General features: G+C 37.8%; 1 protein-coding gene across 8 annotated transcripts in view; it reads right to left on the reverse strand.

The window, feature by feature from the left end:
- Positions 1-212: 212 nt before the first annotated feature.
- Positions 213-19,588, reverse strand: part of BCLAF3 (BCLAF1 and THRAP3 family member 3) — a 49,486-nt gene continuing 30,110 nt past the window's right edge. For 7 of the 8 annotated variants that reach the window (XM_074359960.1, XM_074359957.1, XM_074359955.1 and 4 more), the window contains 4 exons: positions 14,873-14,987; positions 13,243-13,341; positions 10,733-10,888; positions 213-1,256 (listed from right to left, as the gene is read on the reverse strand). In XM_074359960.1, the coding sequence (XP_074216061.1) occupies positions 1,227-1,256; positions 10,733-10,888; positions 13,243-13,341; positions 14,873-14,987 (400 nt within the window). In that variant the 3' untranslated portion in view covers positions 213-1,226. The remainder of the gene's footprint in view (positions 1,257-10,732; positions 10,889-13,242; positions 13,342-14,872; positions 14,988-19,588) is intronic. The other variant, XM_074359958.1, reaches the window with a different exon arrangement.

Here is a 19,588-nt window from a genome sequence, read left to right on the forward strand (position 1 = left end):
AAAGGTATATTTTTAAAAATTAAATGTTTGCAGTAAGATTTTTCATAATCCAGTCATGAAAAATTAAGTTCTTATCAGATTTTGATGCAGCAAGTTCTGACTTTGTAAGTGTAGAATAGTGTTTTAAACACCAGTAGGTCCTACCCAGGCTATACCTGCCATGCAAAATTAAAATAATGTTCTCACAAACTAGCAAGTAACTGCTTCGAGCAGAAGGAGCAACAATATTTTATTTCATTACAATTAAACATTTCACAAAAATTTAAATGGGAATGTATACGCACTATCAAGCAGAACAGAGAAAACATAAAGAAATAAGGTACTGAGACCTAGAAGATCATTTAAAGTCCCATCAGTGTTACTTTATACACAGTAGGTACTCAATACAACTAAACTGAAGATAAACATGTTAGAGTATGTGCTTGCAAACTGTGTAATGCTGTAATAGTAAAGTACAGTTTCCAATATGAGATTTTGCTTGTCAGTTTTTTAAAAGCCTTTAAAAATATGATCTGCACAAGCTTGCCCTGAGGGAAAGAAAGATGGAATACAGATTATAAAATATGGATTTTCAACAAGAGCATTTTGAAAGTGGAAAAGAGCAAATAGTTGTGGAAAAAACCGAATGAACCAATTACTAAAAATTCAGTGCACTCATAACTACCTGATGGAAAATTTGAAGCACCTTTTCTCTTGCCTTCCTGTGTCATAATATGAAATGCATGAATTATATAGACCTTGATCTTCAGAAGCTTAAGAAAACTTCAAGTTGTAAGCCAAAATGTCATCAGAAAAAGAAAAATCTTGTATAAAAATTGCTACCATAAGGCCACTGTTTCAAGTTCTTTCATGTACAGACACTATACAATTCGGATACTTTTGTTTTTGTTTTTTATTACATAAGCGAAACTTTCAACATAGAAATGTCTGGATATAACTCAGTTCTCTATGAAACCATGCTCAGAGAAAAATGCGTCAACAAATAATGCCCTTTTGAGACTTTCTGCAAAAGAAGCTGTAATTAGTACAACTTTTAAATTGAATACTGTAATTTAAAAGCAACTGTTAAGTGTAAAAAAGTTGCAGCATTCCACTACGGAAAAATAAAGTTATTTTATCAAGAAAGTTACAGTATTAGTGCTTTAGTGCCAATTCTAACTCTTGACAAAAAAAGATGCTCCCAAATATCGTCCTGTAGTGTCGTTTCCATTTCTAACAATTCCAAATTAGATTGCTGGGACAATGTTTGTATATTCCTATTGAGAGAAAACAAAAGAAATACAGACTTTAAAAGAAGCATTAGTTCCAACATCTGAGCTAGAGTTTTGTTTACACTGCAATTTTCAAAATATTTTAATTAATATATTTACTGCTCGCACTCAAGATCCCCACAAAGTGATGTGGATCCCCAAAGACACAAAGGAACAACAGAACACATCAAAGTGGATATCAAATGATAGTCAGTAGGACAGAGAAAATATATGGCTCTCGTTAGGCTAGAATACCATACAGCATTCTGCTGTTTGGGTGGGTTTCACTGGGGATATCTCTGACAAAAATATCAAGACTCTTAAACCTTAGTCCCTCAAGTACAGAGCCTAACATGACACACGCACAACTTCAAATGGGTATTTTATCTTTGTCATCATATGATATCTAATTCTAAAACTATATGGACTCTTCTAGCTTGCCTGGTAACAGCAGAGAAAGCTGTTAGAGGGAGGAAAGCTTTCTTGCTTTTGGATGGTTACCTACAATGTAAAAAGATGTATGACTTCAATAAACACAGGAAAAGGAATTCACAATAAGACTATGATTATAGGATAATGACTGAATTCTATACTGTGATGCTATGCAAAATATTAAGTTACCAACCACAAACTGGACATAAGACCATGCAACTAATAAAAGAGCAAAAATGGTAGAATGGCATTTTTTCTGAGACATTAAAAAACTTATTAATACATATAGCCTTACCTTTTACTAGGATCTTACATTATTAAAACTGAAAGAAATTTGAAAGATTTATTTTTTGGCATTTGTATTAGTATGGAAACGTTTAATTCCAAACAAAAACAGTTCCGACAGAAAATTCTTCTTTCTCTTTTGGTTAACAAAATGTTCAAAGTATATGCATATATTTTTGTCAACATCATTCCCTTAAATAGAGGCAGACTTCATTGTACCCTATTTCTTTACCCATTACATAATATAAAAATCATATACATTGATCTTCAAATAAAATGTCTGTTGCCTACTAACAACTTTCAAAACAAAGTATAATAAATTCAGTTTTTCTTCAACTGAAATATCTTATTTATAAAAATGTGGAATTACTCTGAGCCACATTCACCCTTGACATTGCTTCTACAATGTCTCTCGGATTGACCCCCGCTACATTCTTCCAATTACGTGAAAACCTATTTTAGGCAGAATGCTGAACTAGACGTATGAGCATCACCCTCACCTAGGTTTTCATAACTTGACACTTGTGTCATTGCAAGTGTTTCCTTGTTGGTCTTTCTGCATCTCGCCTCCTTCCAGAACCTTCCTACCCACTGCCCACCAAGCAATCATCCTCAGACACCACTTTCTCCTTCTCAGTCTAGGAAGATGTCTTACTGCTGACACCTCACACCCTTCATATTCTACCCAGATTTTGAAGCCTCCATAGTTTGCATAACCTGTCTCTACCCAGCTCCACATTCTCCTGCCAAACATGGATCTTTAGCCACAGGCCCTCCCGTGTCCTGCTCTTCTCCGTGATTCTGCTTACAACCTACCTCCTCTGTGAAGAGAGTAGAAATCAAAGCACTTAGCATACATTCTCTGACCATTTCTAACATATTGATTTTTTCCTCCTCTCTTTAGGCACTTACCATCTGTGAAATTAAGCTCTTCAAAACATGGTTGTACAGAAAAGAGTTAACACAGCATACTTGACCGTTATCCTTTGAAAGGCCTGCTTGTAAGGTTAGCTCTTGGCTGGCATCTAAGAACTTAGATTTCAGGAGAGTTCTCACCACTGATGAGTGTCTAAATTGTGCAAACAATATGGTCTATGCTGAATACCTGCTTTCTTGCTCAGAGTCTGGAATTTGGGTATGTGCCTGGCAAGGGGTACCCACGTGACCAGCACTGGGCACTGAGTTCAGTTCATTTCAGTTCAAAATCTAGGCTTTGGAGCCAGACAGACCTAGCACTGTTACCTAATAGCTGGATCACCTTGGCTAGGTTACTTAACCTCTCTAAACATCAATTTCCTCGTGCAGGAGAGAGTCAACACAGCAGACCTGACTGCTGTCCTTGGATGGGCCTGTTTACAAGGTTGACCCTTGTAAGCATCTGGAAACTTGGACTTCAGGACGGTTCTCACCCTGAAGTCATGAGGAGCTCACAGGGCCTAAGCTGTCTGTACAAACGACGGGACTTACCCCGCTTTCCCGCTCAGAGTCTGGAATTTGGGGGTGTGGCTGGCAGGGGGCGCCTACATGACCAGCGCTGGGCACTGAGTCTCTAACCAGCGTCCCTGGCTGGCAACATTTCACACGTGCTGTCACAGCTCGTCGCCGGGGGCTCACGCACACCCTGTGTGACCGCAGTGGGAGAGGACGACACTCTGGGAAACTCGCAGCTGGGCTCCTCTGGGCTTTGCCCGGGGCGCCAGTTCCCTTGGCTGGTGGCACCCGTGCAGCCTCGGCTGTAACACAGCCCAGCGGTGAGTGCCGCCACCTGCTGCGTCCTCTGAGTCCTCCTAGCCAATCCGCGCACTGGGGTGGTCCTGGGACCCCTGACACAATTGCTGCTGTTCGCTGACTTTTTAGAACTATGGAGTGTGTATGTGTGTGTGTGTGAAAGAAAGAGGGAGAGATTAGATTTGATTCCATTCAACAAGCATTTTTAAAGATAGACTATATGAAAGGCCAATAGGGGAAGACATGAAGACTTATGAGGTACTCTCTAGCCTCAAGGAGTTGATCGTTTGTTGGAAGAAACAGGAAGGTAAATAGCAACAGATAGAGATCAAATGGAACAAGAGCTAAAGAGGGGCTCTGGTAAGGCTTTTCAGTGGGGCTTAAAAGCAAAGAAGGGTTTAATAAGAAAAGAATGGGGATCAGGATGCTATTTCTAGCCAAGAGAATAGCAGGAACAAAGATAGAAATACATGAAAACATATGTTATGCTCCAAAAAGCAGAGGCTGTATGGAAACATGTAATTAGAAAGGTAGCTTAGTGCTGGACCTGGCTAACAAGTCTGGTCTCATTTTTTGTAGGCAACAGAATCTTCCTTGGAAGGTGCTGGCACAAAACTGGTATGATTCAGACTGTGTTTCAGGACAGTAACTGCATTAGTAGTGAAAGGACAGACTAAGCTAATCACAGGAGACAAGGGAGCAAGTTAGAGGCTCCAAAGATTCCCAAAACAGACCAGGAATATCTGAGAATGTGACATACAGTAAATGTGGCATTTTCAATCAGTGGGGAAAGGACAAACTATTCAATAAGCAGTATTAGAAAAACTGACTGTCCATCGGGAGGAAAAATTAGATCCTGACCTCACATTGTATTATAAAAACAAATTCAAATAAGAACAAATATTCATATGTTTAAAAAAGTAACCATAAAATTGTATGCAGCTTTTGGCAGGAAAGAGCTCTCTGCAGGAGGCCCCCTTTCTCTTGTCACTATAGCAGAGCAATATTGTCACTAACTTTACACCAGGCACCCTCATGCCCTACTCATCTCCTGTCCAAGCACACCTTTCAAATCTTTTGATCACACAATGCCTTGCCTAACCTGTTGGTTCTTTCTGTAGATCAAAGAAGTAGAAATGAAGAATAAATAATTAAGATCTCCTCCCTAGCGTCCCCTTCAGTCATCTCACAAACTGTGTGAACAATACAGCATCTAAGGAAAGATCACAAGAAGTCGACAAGCTGCACGCAGTGGCAGATGGTGACGCCTCTGCCCCCATCTCGATGATTAACCAAGATTACTTCCCTTTTCCCTTTAAAAACTTTCATGGCCGAGCAGAACCTTGGGAGTTGGCTTTTGGGGACACTGAGTCCTGGCCTTCTTCCCAAATTGCTGGCTTTCTGATTAAAAGCAACATTTTCCACTTCTACCAACACTTGCCTCTTGGGCATTGATTTTCAAGTGGCGAGCAGCTGGACCTGAGTTCAGTAACAAAACTGCTTAAAGGAAACACAGTAAGGAATTTTTGTAAGCATAAACATGATGTGAAATCTTAAAGCCATATAAGGTAAACTTGACAGATTCATGGACATTTCCAAGTTCTGTAATATAAAAGCCACCATCAACAGCTGACAAACAAAATAAATAGCAGCAAAATGTATGACTGGTTAATACCCTTAGTAAATCAACAGCTCTCACAAATCAATAAGAAAAAGAGAAACACTGGCAAAGCATAGGAATAAGGAAACTGAGGGAAGAAATACAAATGGCCAATAACATATAAAAAAACACGCTCACCTCATTAATAATTGAAGAAAGGCAAGTGAGAACTATTTTCTGCTATTAGATTAACAACGGGTAATAAAGACTGATAATATGGAGTGCTGGCTAGGGTATAAACAGGCCCTTTCATGTACTTCTGGTGAGAGCAGAAATGAATAAAAAGGGAGCTCTGGCAAGGTACCAAAACATCAATGTGCACAGTGGCGTTACCAAAATAATGAAAACCTGTAAAGTATCATCAACAGAGGCTTGGTTAAGTAAGTCAGCAGTCATCAAACGGGGGTACACATACCCTGACAGGTATATGAAGACTTTCCAGTGAGTATGTGGATACAGACAGCTTGGAGGGAATTAATTTCCAGATCTTCAAATTCTCCATGTTTGCTTTCTAAACTTAACCTGCCTGTACAATTGGTTAAGGCTGGTCTCCTACCTCTCACTCTAAACCAGAAAGATACACCTTCTCATCCTGAATCTTAGTACTTTGCATTACCTGGGGACTCCCCCTCCCGCAAAAAGGGGACAATTGGAAATATTACTAATTGTGGCAAGAAAGTGATTCAACCCTAGCAGCTAGTAATAAATAGCATGCTTCTCCAAGTCGGAAGCTTTCCATTTCTTTGCTTTTGTTTAATTGTAGGAGGATAAAATCAAGCTGTCAGTAAAACAACATTCAAAATATTTATTTGATGATAGATCACTAAGTGATTTTTGGCCTATAATTCAGAGTGAGTCCAAAGAAACGAATGGCATCGCTATAAGAAAAGTCCTTTCATTTTCAGCTATACAATCATATAAACAAGATTTCTCAGGACTTACATCTATCAAGAGAAAAAATACAATTAGAATGGATACTTGAACACTATTATTCTGCTAGTAATATGTATCTATGAATACATGAACTAATTGAAAAGAGAAATGCATTTTCCAATAAAATTTTTGTCTAATCAATACTTAACAAAATCTATAATATATTACATGCTATCTTGATCAACTGTAATGTTAATTCAATCCAGAGGAAATATTTAACACTTAACACTCACAGTAATAGGTTAATATTAGGTATTATATTTGATTTGGTGGTCAATAAAAGATTTTCAAAGATAAAAGTCTATGGGGCAAGCAGAATAGGATCCAAATTCAAGTCAAAAAAAAAAGGAATGATGTAAAATTTCTCACTGTTAAAAGAAATTGCATATTTTAAAAAATAGATGATGTTAGTTATCAAATTCTTGTGGTTTGCAGGTTCAGTGAAGAGATTTAAAAGAATGAGAATGATGTTTAACAGTTTTATTTAAGACCCTCTATAGTATGGCAGAAATATCCTTTATGAAAAACTTACAAAAAATATTAGATACCAACCTAAAAATGTGCAAGGAAGTAGATAAGTTTTTCAAAATGTTAGGGTAAGTAAGCAGAAGTTTGAAGAGCACTGAGATATATAATACATCCATAGAGTGGAATGATATGCAGCCATGAAAATGAATGAACTGAACGAAGCAATGGGTGAGTGATAGAAATAAGACGACTTAGAACAATCACAGTTGGAAGGAGAACTGGGAGGATTAGCCGGACAAGTTTCTAGTGTGGCTGGCTACCTGGGAGAGCTATGGACCATGAGGAGAAATCAGTGGTCTGGGGAGGAGAGCAAGTGTGATTTTATTTTTAACAGCTTTACTGAGATAAAATTCACAAACCATACAGTGCATCCATTTAAAGTGTGTAACTCAGTGGTTTTCAGCATAACCACAGAGCTGTGCAAGCATCGCAATAATCACTCCTTTTGTGCCCCAGCATACTTCAGCTTGAGGCACACAGCAGGTGTACAACAGGTTCCTGTTGATTCATCTGAGCTTGGCTCCTGTTCTATCTTTGTACTCCATGACTTTCAAGGTTTTTTTCAACCCCCAAAGCCATGAATCCCAGTCTTTAACTTCCTCCCTGCAGTGTCTTTATGCTCTGTCCTTCCCCCTCTTTCTATCCATGGGCAGAGGTCTGGTAGACACCTAGTTTACAGGCACCTGAGGCTGCTGGAGTATCTATGATGCTGAGAACTCCATGTTTTCCTGACCAAATGCACAACTGCCAAGAGATTTTCAGAGGCAACATTCCCAGAGGGGGCTTCATGAATTCTGACTAGGTTCTTTGTTCTAATCTGATCATAGACCCTCAAGAGTTTCTAAAACTTTCTATGATAGGCAGAGAATACTTAATGGGGGCACTTGTGAATGACAGTCGATAAATGACAAGCCTTATTCCAGGAAGTAATAGACATTTCTCCCAACCCCTCATCTTCCAGCCCAAGCACAGAATCCAAGAGAAAGGAAACATAATAAAATGAAATCTAGGTGCCAGAATGGGATTAATATGACAAGTCCAAGATGAATGAGGAGGAAGAATTTCGGTTCTGTACTTTCCTAATACTGCTTGGGAATCTTACTACTTGGGAGGCAGCTGAGGAGCCAATGCAGTTTTAGGGAAGCCACAAATGTTCTGGTAAGTGAACAAGAGGACATATTAGGAGCATAAATAGGATCTCCCTGACCCTTCCCTGAGGCTGTTTGGTGTTGGAAACAAGCAGCCCATATCTGATGGCACAGTAACCAGACTGTACACCAGATGAGCATCACAAGAACTTCAAGCCATAAATGATCAGTCCAGACATTTCAATATGGTGGGGGAGTGAGAAGTCCAGACAAGATCAATCTAAATCTTCCTGTTGGTCTTTGAAGAATGTGGGGATACATAGGTTCATATCTAATTTCAGGTTCAAGAAGTTCCAGGGCACCTAGATTAATTAAGCATGCATCCTTAATTAATGTAGCTGGTGATCTAATAATTGAAAACAATGAACTCCCTAGTAGGGCAAAAAGCCAAAGCAGTGTACAGATGCTGCTCAGACTAAGGTTTCTCTCCAGGGCAGGACCGCCAAAGTTCCCTCCAATGCTAAAGCTTGGGATGAAGCAAAGCTGGAAGAAACCAAAGACTCAGGCTTTCACCTTTTTTCTTTAGGACATGAAAATCAAGGTAAAATGGAGCAATAGGTCTAAACTGTCGGTCTGTACGTATGGAATGGGGTTCCGGAGTAGCACAGCAGTCCTGGAATGGCTCTGATGTCAAGTAAGCCTTAAGTACCTTAGTTCAGACTTTGGCAGAAACAGAACAGCTGCAATCCCTCATTCCCTCCCCTAAAGGTTAGGGGAGTGTGGAGCCCAGCTGTTAAGAAGGGCGCTAATACTAGGGTATCTGATTTCATGCCATGCTTGGAGAGGTGGGCCTGGTTCAAAAACAAATCTATACAAAGCCTGGCTATGGCTTGCTTGCAGGCACTGACAGTACCCAGGCTGGAAAAGCTCATGTCATAGTAGCTACAACACAAACATATATAAAGTAGCATTCAGAATGGTAGGCTCAAGAAAAAGAGTATTAGACATTAATTTTTTAAAAATCTAGTGTGTGGGGATGAATTCTAAAGCACTCAGTTGGCAGTGAAAGGCAACAGGAAGGTGAGACTATGTTCTACCTGGGACCCTAACTGTAAGAGCTACATTCTAGATGACACAAAAAGCCTAGGCCCTAACGATTGGAGATCCAAAGCAGGTTGTGGCTCTTTCTAGGACACACTTGTTACCCTAAGATGAAGGCTTGATGTCTTGTTTCTACATGCTGTTAAGTGAGGCTGGTAGGCAACGTGGTCTGGAAGAACTGGGTGGTCAGCAGGAACTGGGCAAGGTGGGCCAAAGGAAAGGATGATGAAATGGAGCAAGTTCAATGAGCATATAGAAACTGCAGGCAGAGGCAGACAGTCAAGTAAGCACTCAGGAGCCCCAAATCATCTAAAAAAGAGATAAAATGGAGTTAACTGAAGCTAATACTCAAAGGTCAGCCCAGAGCTAACAGAAGAGAAACACACAACGTGTACCTGAAACCCAACCTTGCAACTGAGGAAAAGGCTTGCCTCAGCCTTCCTCCTGACTATCAATGACTAGCTTCCCTGAGAACAGCCAGGCTGCCATCTGTGATTGGGGACACATGCCTAGAAGATCTGCTGCAAAGAAACTAGCCACATGAGGCAGAAAGAGAAGCAGCACCTTGATCCAATGGTAGGGAGGGGTATGAGAGGGGACCGTGACTCCAATTACACTCACGTTTTTGAAGAAGAGAGAGCTTTCATAACAGTGAAATTGGAAACCTCTCCTAGGTCACTCAGTTAAAACTGGGGGATGGGAGAGGTTGCAGAAAATATTCTATTCAACCTTAAAACTTCAAAAAAAAATCAGTTGTCAACTCCATTCTATTGGTCCATCTTTTAAAAAATAAGTTTCACTAAAATCACTAAATAAGCTTAATGTAAAGGCTTCACAAGCAAGAATATTTATGGAAACACGGAAGGTGAGAAAATTTATAAAATCAGTTGGATGATTTGGTAGCAACATTAGATATACATCTTTTTCTCAGAAGAAAATAATAGCCCAAATTTATTAACAAAAATGAGTCAGTAGTTGACAAACATGCCTCACTTAACAGATGTAACACTTCTGTTCTCATTTGAAATATAATTTGTAGAAGTTAATTTTATATCATATTTATGCTGCATTTTCAAATATCAACACGGCAAATTTAAATAAAATCAATCCACAACTAAAAGAGTATGCAATTCAAATGATCAAGTAATGAAATTTTTTATTAATATTGAAAGTTAGCAATATAGTGGTGATGGTTGCACAGCATTGTGAATGTAACTAATGCCAGTGAATTGTATAAAGATGGTTAAAATGGCAAATTTTATTTCACATATATTTTATTACAATTAACAAATATAAATGAATTGGGGAAAAAGAAAAGTTAGTGTATTTTGCAATTATGTACCCTTTTTTATTTAGTCAGTTCAATATTTTTTGGTACCTAGATAATTCACATTGTAATAAGGCTAAAATAAATCAGCTAAAAGTCTTTACCTGAATTTTCATTTCAAAGATTAACCATACAACAGAAATTCTAAAGTAAAAAGTTCAAACATCAGGCATATTTAAAGTATTCGAGGCATACTAGCTAAGTCATTTTAAGATTAAACAGTCTCACAACTCTATTACCATTGCTCCTTTAAATTTTTGGTCAACTATCATGCAGTAAGAACACTGAAATCTAGGTTAAGTCAAAATTAAATTAAAAACCCAATTTTTCTATTAAACATGGATACTTTAGGAGTTCAAAAGTCACTCAACATTTTTTAAATGATCATAATCCAACTAACCTTTTTTTTCCTCAGTAATCTTTCTCTGAATTTATTAGTGATAAATCCCCTTGGACCAGCGAACCGCAGACGCTGATATTTAGCCTGAATGTACAAGCTCTTCTGTACTAGGCCTGATTTATATTGGGGCTGAAATCTGCCACCTCTAAAGTTGGTCTGTAAAGGGAAAAATAATTAAATGTTAAAACTACAGCTTCCAAACCTACTTTATTAGTATAAGAAATGGAAAAAATGTCTGGAACTTAGAGCTGCCCTTAATTCTATATTTAAAGGGAAAAAGTTAATGATGGTAATAAAGTACGTTTTCCTCAAACCAGCTACCTAGTTTATTTTATAATAATAAATTTTAAAGTATTTTACATAAAATGAATTTTTAAAACTGTTAAGTTAAAATAAATTGAAGCTCTTGAAATTTAACATGCTAAGACAAGTACAACTTTTAAAAACCTCTAATGAGCTAAAATTAGCCTTCTGATTCCTAGTGAAGTATATCAAATCCCAAAAGGGCAGGGGAAGACATTAAATATCAATATCTATTTAAGAATAAAAAACTCCCTTAACTTTATTCTTGTCCGTACATTTGAGTCACTATTTCTTTACCATAAAAACCCCGTTATAGCAAATATTTTCAAGATAAGAGCTATACTTAAAAAGACATTTCCTGGCCTGCATACTGCCCAGTATTACAGTATCCATAAGAGGACAATGAATATTTGTGTGTTCCATGTGGGAAGTGTATAAATTGTATACTACAAAGGAATAACTATAAAAACTAAGTAGATACCTCTTTCCACAATTATTTAACGAATGGGTACGCTATGCATAATGAAGCACATAAGTTTATAAAAAAGGTATTTATGCCACGCCTATTTTCCAATTATTTTCTTAAAGCTACAAAGAAATTTCAGGTAAAATAGAATTATAATGAGACACTATAATTTTGTTAAAACTATCTGTACAAATTTGATACATCAGAGCTAATCTTGAGATTTACATTGTCCATTTTTACATATCTAATCAGGTGATTACTACCTGGCTTTGAATTAGTCCAATCCACGTAAAAAGTAAATTTTAATAAAATAGCTCCTTTTCTTAGGAAGGATTATTTCTTCCTCCTATTGTACTATAAAGAATTGTGAATTTCTAAACAACCATATAACATTACACAGCTTTAAATGACTGGTCAAGATGAAAGATTATTGCATACATTTTGAAAAACATTTTTAAAATAATTTAATGTTAAAGAACTTTCCCTTAAGGAGAAAGGGTAACAGGAAATAGATCTTTTAACAGTCTTAGAAAAAATACTACAATCGACTATATCTGACTAATGGGAAGAGCAACATGTAGGAAACACTTAAATCTGAAGCCCACCTACACTGTCTCTAAGTTACGCAGACATTACATTTTTAGTTGATTTTATGCCTCATTACTTAAGGGATTAAAAGATGGTATAAAACATGTTTATATATTCTATGCTGTAGCTTTTTAAAAAAAACCTAATGAAAACCTAACACTGTTAGGTACAGGAACCATTGGCTAAAAATGTTATCTATGCAATGGCTACAAATTATGTTAAACCTAATGAAAAAAATCTTTCGACATCTAGAAATTTTGACTCTCAAGAAGGCAAAGTATTAAAGAATCACTCAAGTACCCTCCGAGTATATGGTTTGGAGATTGTTCATACTACCTTTCTGCTCATACTAACTTCCTCCTAATGAGCTAACTATTCTAGCCACCTTGCCTGCAACTTTCACCAAAAAATGCTCAGATTCTTTTCTCTTGGGGGGGTAGAGGAAAGAGACACCACAGAGTGGAAAAATACGATAAAAGGACCTATCATAAGCAGGAAATTCAGTCAAGATGGATTTAAAAGCACCTCAACTTCTGAGAGCAAGGAGAGAGAAATACAACACTTTGCACTGTAATTCCCATTCCATATGTTTGAAGGATGAAGTGTTCTGGATAATCAAACATGTTGGTTGATTAAAAGTATCACTGACATGAGATAAAGCTGTACAAATAATCATAATGTGATGACATATGCTTTAACAAAGCTTATTGGACCAGAATCTTTCTCTGATGACCCAGAAGGCCTCTGACAGTTGTGTGTGTATGGGCTGGGTTTTTCAATCAGTGAATCCTGGAGAAGGCTTTATAACTATGTGCTTATTTCTTAGAGGTAAAGGGGCAGGCTTAAAGGGAGAGTCTGGGACCTTGCCTGCCTCCCCACCTAGAGCCACTCCATCTGGATCTGTTTCATGTATTTGAGTTTCCATGTGATATCTGAAAAGAAGTTCCACTGGTAAAAAATATTTAAAAATCATGTCCTGAGGAAAGGGGTCAGCATTAAACTGATTACAGTGAACTACAAATGTCCAGAAATACTAATTTATAACTACAATTTGAAATATCACAAAAATAGCTTTTAATTTACAAACACTTAGAACATTATGTTTGAAGTATAAAACCAAAGCTGGAATTAAATGGAAGATAACACTCAATACCTTAAAAGGTCTTCTAAAGCCTCTTGGGTTTTGATGGTTTTCCTCATCTCTAAATGGTTTGTGAGTAATGATGTCTTTTCTCTGCATAGTATGATAATTCTGCATGAAAAAAGTATTAGAATGGGTTAATATGCTTTGAGTTTTATTTTTAGAAGTTCATTTTACCATTCAATAAACATACATTTTAAATGCACGGGATTAAGGACACAAAACATGTAGCATGTAGCTTAGCTGTACGAACATACACACATCTTCCTTCATATAACCCATGTTAGTTTGTGAGGGGCTACTTTAACTCATGAATGTGAGAAGTTTAACAAAATAAATACTCTTGTATAACACAATGGGCGAGTGTCAGAAAATGGACTGTAAATCTAGTATTCATTCAGGCATCCAGAAGAGAAACAAACCCATTATTATTAGGAGTCACTAACGAGTTACCACTGTCTGAGAACACAAATTCTCAATGCTGCAGGAGACAGGTTTTGCTGACTCAGATAACTGATATGAGTAGATGCTCCTGCCATGACTTTATCAGAAGTCAGAATATTAAGATTATAACTACAAAAAATCCAAACCTTTTGATGGCAACAGAAAAGATGGGGCCCATTCTGAAGACAGTTTCTTTTTCCAAAATCAATAGTCTTATAACCTTCTATTTACTCCATTTGCTAATGGAGTCTGTGCTTCTCACAAATCAACTTTCTCACCTTTATTTCTCGCCCCAGTTTAAGAAAAGTCATATAAAACCCCTTTCCTAGTAGTCATCTTGAATTTATGCTAAGTCTACACATTTGAATAAATGCATAAAGACACACGTAATGAGATGAGACTTTGGGGGTCCTTGAGAAGGAAGGAGTGTATTTTGCACATGAAGGGATGTGAACCATTGAGAGCCAGTGGGAAAACTATACCAGGCAGCTTCTGACCAGGCTCCCAATCATCTCCACCTTCTAGTATCCAGGCCCTTATGTTATTTCCTGCCCTTGAGTGTAGCCTGTATCTAGTAATGTGCTCCTTACAAATGGGATTTGGTCAAAGTGGTAGGATATCACTTCTGAGATGACGTTACAAACAGACTCTGGCTTCCATCTTCCTAGCCATCACTTGCTTGCTCTTATGGAAGCCAGCTGCTGTTTTGTGACCTGCGCTATGAAAAGGCAAATCTTTACAAACAGAAAGTAGATTAGTTGTTAGCTGGGAATGGGAACAGGAAATAGTCAAACAGGCCTGAGGGCTCTTACTGGGGTCATGAAAATAGTCTAAAACTGGATTATGGTTATGGCTACACATCCTGGTAAATTTACAAAAAATCATTAAATTGTACACCTAACATGGTGAATTTTATGGTATTTAAATTATACCTTAATAAAGTTATTCCAAAAAAACTTAAGTAAAGAAAGCTAGTACTATAATAAATGCAATAAAATCCTGCTACATCAAATAAGATGATCATTTTTTCTGTCATAGTAACAACAGAACCTTAGCACTGAACGAAAGAATCGTAACACTCACTTAACGAACAGTTCTAAACACAATGAAAAATATTGGTGATCCCTGTATATATAGATATATTTGAGAAGGAAAATGGCAGGTACAAAAATTTAAAAATTTGGAACTGCAATCTTACCAAGTAAGGTTTTTGAATAAATTTTCTAAAATTTGATTTTACAAAACATGTAGGTTTTTGGAATCCATCAACATGAGTATTTTTCAATCTTGTAAAATTAGAATGCTGATCATTCCTAATAAAATGAGAGAGAGAAAATAAGAATCTTTTATTAGTTTATGTTCATTCAAAAAATAAACAACAGAAATGAAATTATACCCTTTAGAGACAATTAAAGCAGCACAACAGTAAAAAAAAAAAAACTACACACAAAAAAACCCTCAACGATCTATCACTACTAAAATTACAAATAATAGTTATCATGGCTAAAACCTTAAAGTTTTCAACAAACATTATTTAGCAAAGTTGGAAGTTAGCAACAGGGGGGAAACCGTATTCCTAGGATCAGGGATCTCAATATGGGGTCCTCCAAGGACAGGATTCCTAGGGCTGTAATCCCAGAAACCATATGTAAAGCATATCCTTTCTGAGGGAAGATAATCACTACTCTTGAGCCTTTGGCAGCACTGGACAGCTCCCCCTGCCAACAGACTCACTGGTGAAAGCTCCAGAGAGGTGTGTGACCAGCTCAGGCCTGCTCACTGGCAGGGACCTTGGATACTGCTGGGTCACAGCAGCAAAGGACAGCTCCCCTCTTCTGTCGTAGTGAGGTCTGGAGGCCGCCAAGGGCTATTCCCAGGCAGCCCTACCTGGGAGGGAAGTCCTTCCTTGGGCCTCATTTCCACAGCCCTTGGGAAGTCCTCTCCCTGTCACAACCCACATCACCCACAGTGCTCCTCAGACCCTTCCTGCTCCGTGGTGAACCAGCGGCTCCCTGCCTCGGCCCTGCTGCAGCCCCTCCCACAGGACCCCCACTGACACGGGAACAAAATCCACACTCCTCATCACTGACCCCCAAGGGCCTTCCTGCTCTCGCACTTACTGCCTCGCCTGGCTGCTTCATTCCAATCTCCCCAACACTCAGGCTGAGCTGTGGGAACATTCAGCTCTGTGTGGTTCCCGGCACACACCACAATCTCTCCTGCTTCCACACGTTTGCCCATGCAGTTCCTTCTGCTGTAATTTCCTTCCGACTTAGATCAGCCTCAAGATTTAGCCCCATTTTCACCTATTCCAAGAAGGCTTTTCCAGACCCCTCAGAGGTGGACTAGGTACCATTCCTGTGCGCATGTGTAGCATTTGGGGGTCTTCACATGTATCACTCATGTTCATAAATGCTGGTTACAAACCCCTGTCTCACCAGACAAGCTGCAGTCCCTTCAGAGGGGGCACTGTGGTTCGTTCTGTGGTCTCAGCTCTGAACCCAGAACCTGACATGCAATAGCCACCCAGGATTTTTTGAAATGTTAAAATCCCCCATGTTCTCTCAAAATGCTCTGATATGATAGTAAGTCAAAAGAGTATGGGGCAAAGTCATAACTGAGGATAGTTTCACTTACATATAATATATATATATCTATAATATGCCCATGAAAAAATAAATGATAGGAAATGTACTAATATTAACAGTAATCATCCCTGACTGGTGAAATTAAGAATGTCTTATATTTTTGTTTTTATAATTTACTATATTTTTTCAAATATTCACCAATAGCATGTACTACTACTTCTATAAACAAAACAACAGACTACAAAATCCTCTTTGCAAAGCATATATCTGATAAAGAAGTGATATCCAGAATATACAAAGAACTCTAACACCTCAACAATAGAAAGATGACAAACCAATTTAAAAATGGGCAAAGGATTTGAACAGATATTTCTCCAAAGAAGACACACAAAAAGCACATGAAAAGATGCTCAACATCATTAGTCATTAGGGAAATGCAAATTGAAACTGCCAAGATATTACTTACAACCCGATCGGATGGCTATAATCAAAATGATGACGCCAATGTTCATAACAGCATTATTCACAGTAGCCAAAAGACAGAAACAACCCACATGCCCAGCAACAGAAAAGTGGATAAACAAACTGTGGTATAGCCATATAGCGAAAATTATTCAGACTTATAAAAGAATAAATCATTTTAATAGAATACTGACACATGATACAACATGGATGAAAACATGCCAAGTGAAGTAAGTCAGACACAAAAGGACAATTATTGCATGATTCTACTTATTTATGAAGAATAGGCAACTTCATAGATGGAAAGAATAGAGGCTATCAGGGGTTAGGGGTGAGGGGATGGGGAGTTACTGCTTAGTTGGCACTGAATTTCTATTTGAGAAGATGAAAAAATTCTGGAGGTAGGTAGTGGTGATAGTTGCACAACACAGTGAATGTACTTAATGCCAATGAGTTGTACACTTAACATGGTAAAAATGGTAAAATTTGTGATATGTATAATTTACCACAGTAAAAAAAAAGTAAACCTTTTGAGTGTTCAAGTTAAAGAATCTATTTCCCAGCCTCCCTGCAGCTAGGCATGGCCATGAGACTAAATTTTGACCAATGTTGCTGAAGCATCATGTGTTAATTCCAGGAAGTCTTTAAAGAAAAGGCTAAAATGTGGACATGGTGGTTAGGGCACAAGTGCCCATCCTGGAGGAAGACTCCATGCAGAGCGTATGTGAGGAACAAGATCTAGTAAGGAGCCCAGTTCTCTGATGTGTCTGCCCTACCATGCATGACTTCCTGCCTCTAATCTTTTTTTACATGAGAAAGAAATCATTTTTTCTCTAGCTCTTATAGTCCATTCTCCATCCAGCAACTACAGTAATCCTTTTAAAATTTAAATGAGATTATGTCTCCTCTTGGGTTAGAATCCAAAATGTTTTCTAATCTCACTCAGAGTAAATTACAAAATCTTCATGTCCTTCAGGGCCCTTTGAGATTTGGCCACACCAACTAACTTTGTCCCTTCTTCATTGCTATAACCTTACTGGCTCCTTTTCTATTCCTTAAACAAGAGCAAGCGTGATCCTGCCTCAGGATCTTTCCATCTGCTGTTCCCTCTCTTGAAATACTATCCCATGGCTAATGCCCTCACTTAATTCACATCCCTGCTCAATTTTTTCAAGAAATAGTAAGACCATTCCGTAACTATCCTAAATAAAATCACACCACACATATTACTGTGTTAAACTTCCTCTTCTGCCTCATTTTTCACCTATCACTCACCAACTTGTATTCGTTTCTTTTTCTTTCTCCTACCATTAAATTGTAAGCCCCACGAGGATCAGGGCTCTGTGTGTGCTTTTCCACTGGATCCCAAGTGCTTAGAACACTGATTAGACATAGACATTTATAAATATTTGTTGAATATATGAATAAAAGGTCTTTGTAAAGTGAACTAGTTCAGTATATAGATTGTTACAACAGCAAAAATGAAAACTGATGTTTTCTATAACCCGCCTAGCTAAAAAGAAAATCCAGGCAGTTTGATGTACTCTTAAGGCTGCTTTATCTTACACACCATGCCTGTACAACACAGCACCTCAATAACACTGTAGGGATGGTGACAAGAGGGAGAAATAGTGTGTCAGGAGAAGACGTGGAGACTTTACAGTAAGAGGTTGGTCAGAAGTAGGAAAAAATAGAGAACAGAATCTTGCAGATAAGACAAAATGCCCTAGGTGTGAGGCTTGCTTGGGAAGGATTCTAAGGTATCAGGGAATAAAAAGTGATCCAGATCTAAATGCATTACAATTTCAGTCTCTTCTGTCCGTCTACACCACTGGAAAGTCTTCATTCACTCAACTATAAACTGAGCCCAAGGCAGTGGGGGTACAACGATGAGCAAACACAAATGCAGAGACTACACACAACTTTTAAGGGAAGAAAAAGAAACCACACAGGTGGGAAATAGCTACATCCTATGATTGATGATTTTATCTCTTCTGAATTTCTATGGAAATCTATATGATGACTTGATTAACAAGGTTTATGCAAAAAATATTAATGAGGTCAATTTTGATAAACTGAATTTTTAAGAGAAAAGGATAAAATAAAATGTTTTTATGTTAACAAGGAAATCGAATTAGGATAAAAGTGCAAGATTAAAGGTTCTATATCACTTTTTTAAAGCATGATTAATAACAAGTGCTGGTGAAGATGCAGTGAAACTGGAACCCTCACACACTGCTAGTGGGAATATGAAATGGGGCACTCACTGTGGAAACAGCCTGGCAGTTCATCAAAAAGTTAAATAGTCATCACATGAACCAGCAGTTCCAATTCTAGGTGTATACAGAAGTGAAAACATATGTCCATACAAAAACTTGCATACAAATGTTCACAGTACCATTATTCACACTAGCCAAAAAGTAGACACATCCCAAATATCTGTCAACTAGTGAATGGATAAACAAAATGTGGCATATCCATACAATGGAGTATTACTCAGCCATAAAAGGAATATTCAAGCTACAACACAGAAGACATTAAAAACATTATGCTACCTGAAAGAAGCCAGTCACAAGATCACATATTATGACTGCAATTATATGTCAAGAATAGGCAAATTCATACTGATAGAAAGTAGATTTAGGGGATGCCAGGGGCTGGGAGGAGGGAAAAATAGGGAGTGACAACTACTTGTACAGGATTTCTTTCTGGGGTGATGAAAATGTTCTGGAATCAGACAGTGGTGACAGTTGCACAACTTTGTGATTATACTAAAAACTACTGAATTGTTCACTTGCAAAAGGTGAATTTTATTGTAAGTAATATATCAATTAAAAATCATCATGGCCTCTGATTCTACATTG

The sequence above is a fragment of the Camelus bactrianus genome, chromosome X (assembly GCF_048773025.1).
Source record: "Camelus bactrianus isolate YW-2024 breed Bactrian camel chromosome X, ASM4877302v1, whole genome shotgun sequence".
NCBI lineage: Eukaryota > Metazoa > Chordata > Mammalia > Artiodactyla > Camelidae > Camelus > Camelus bactrianus.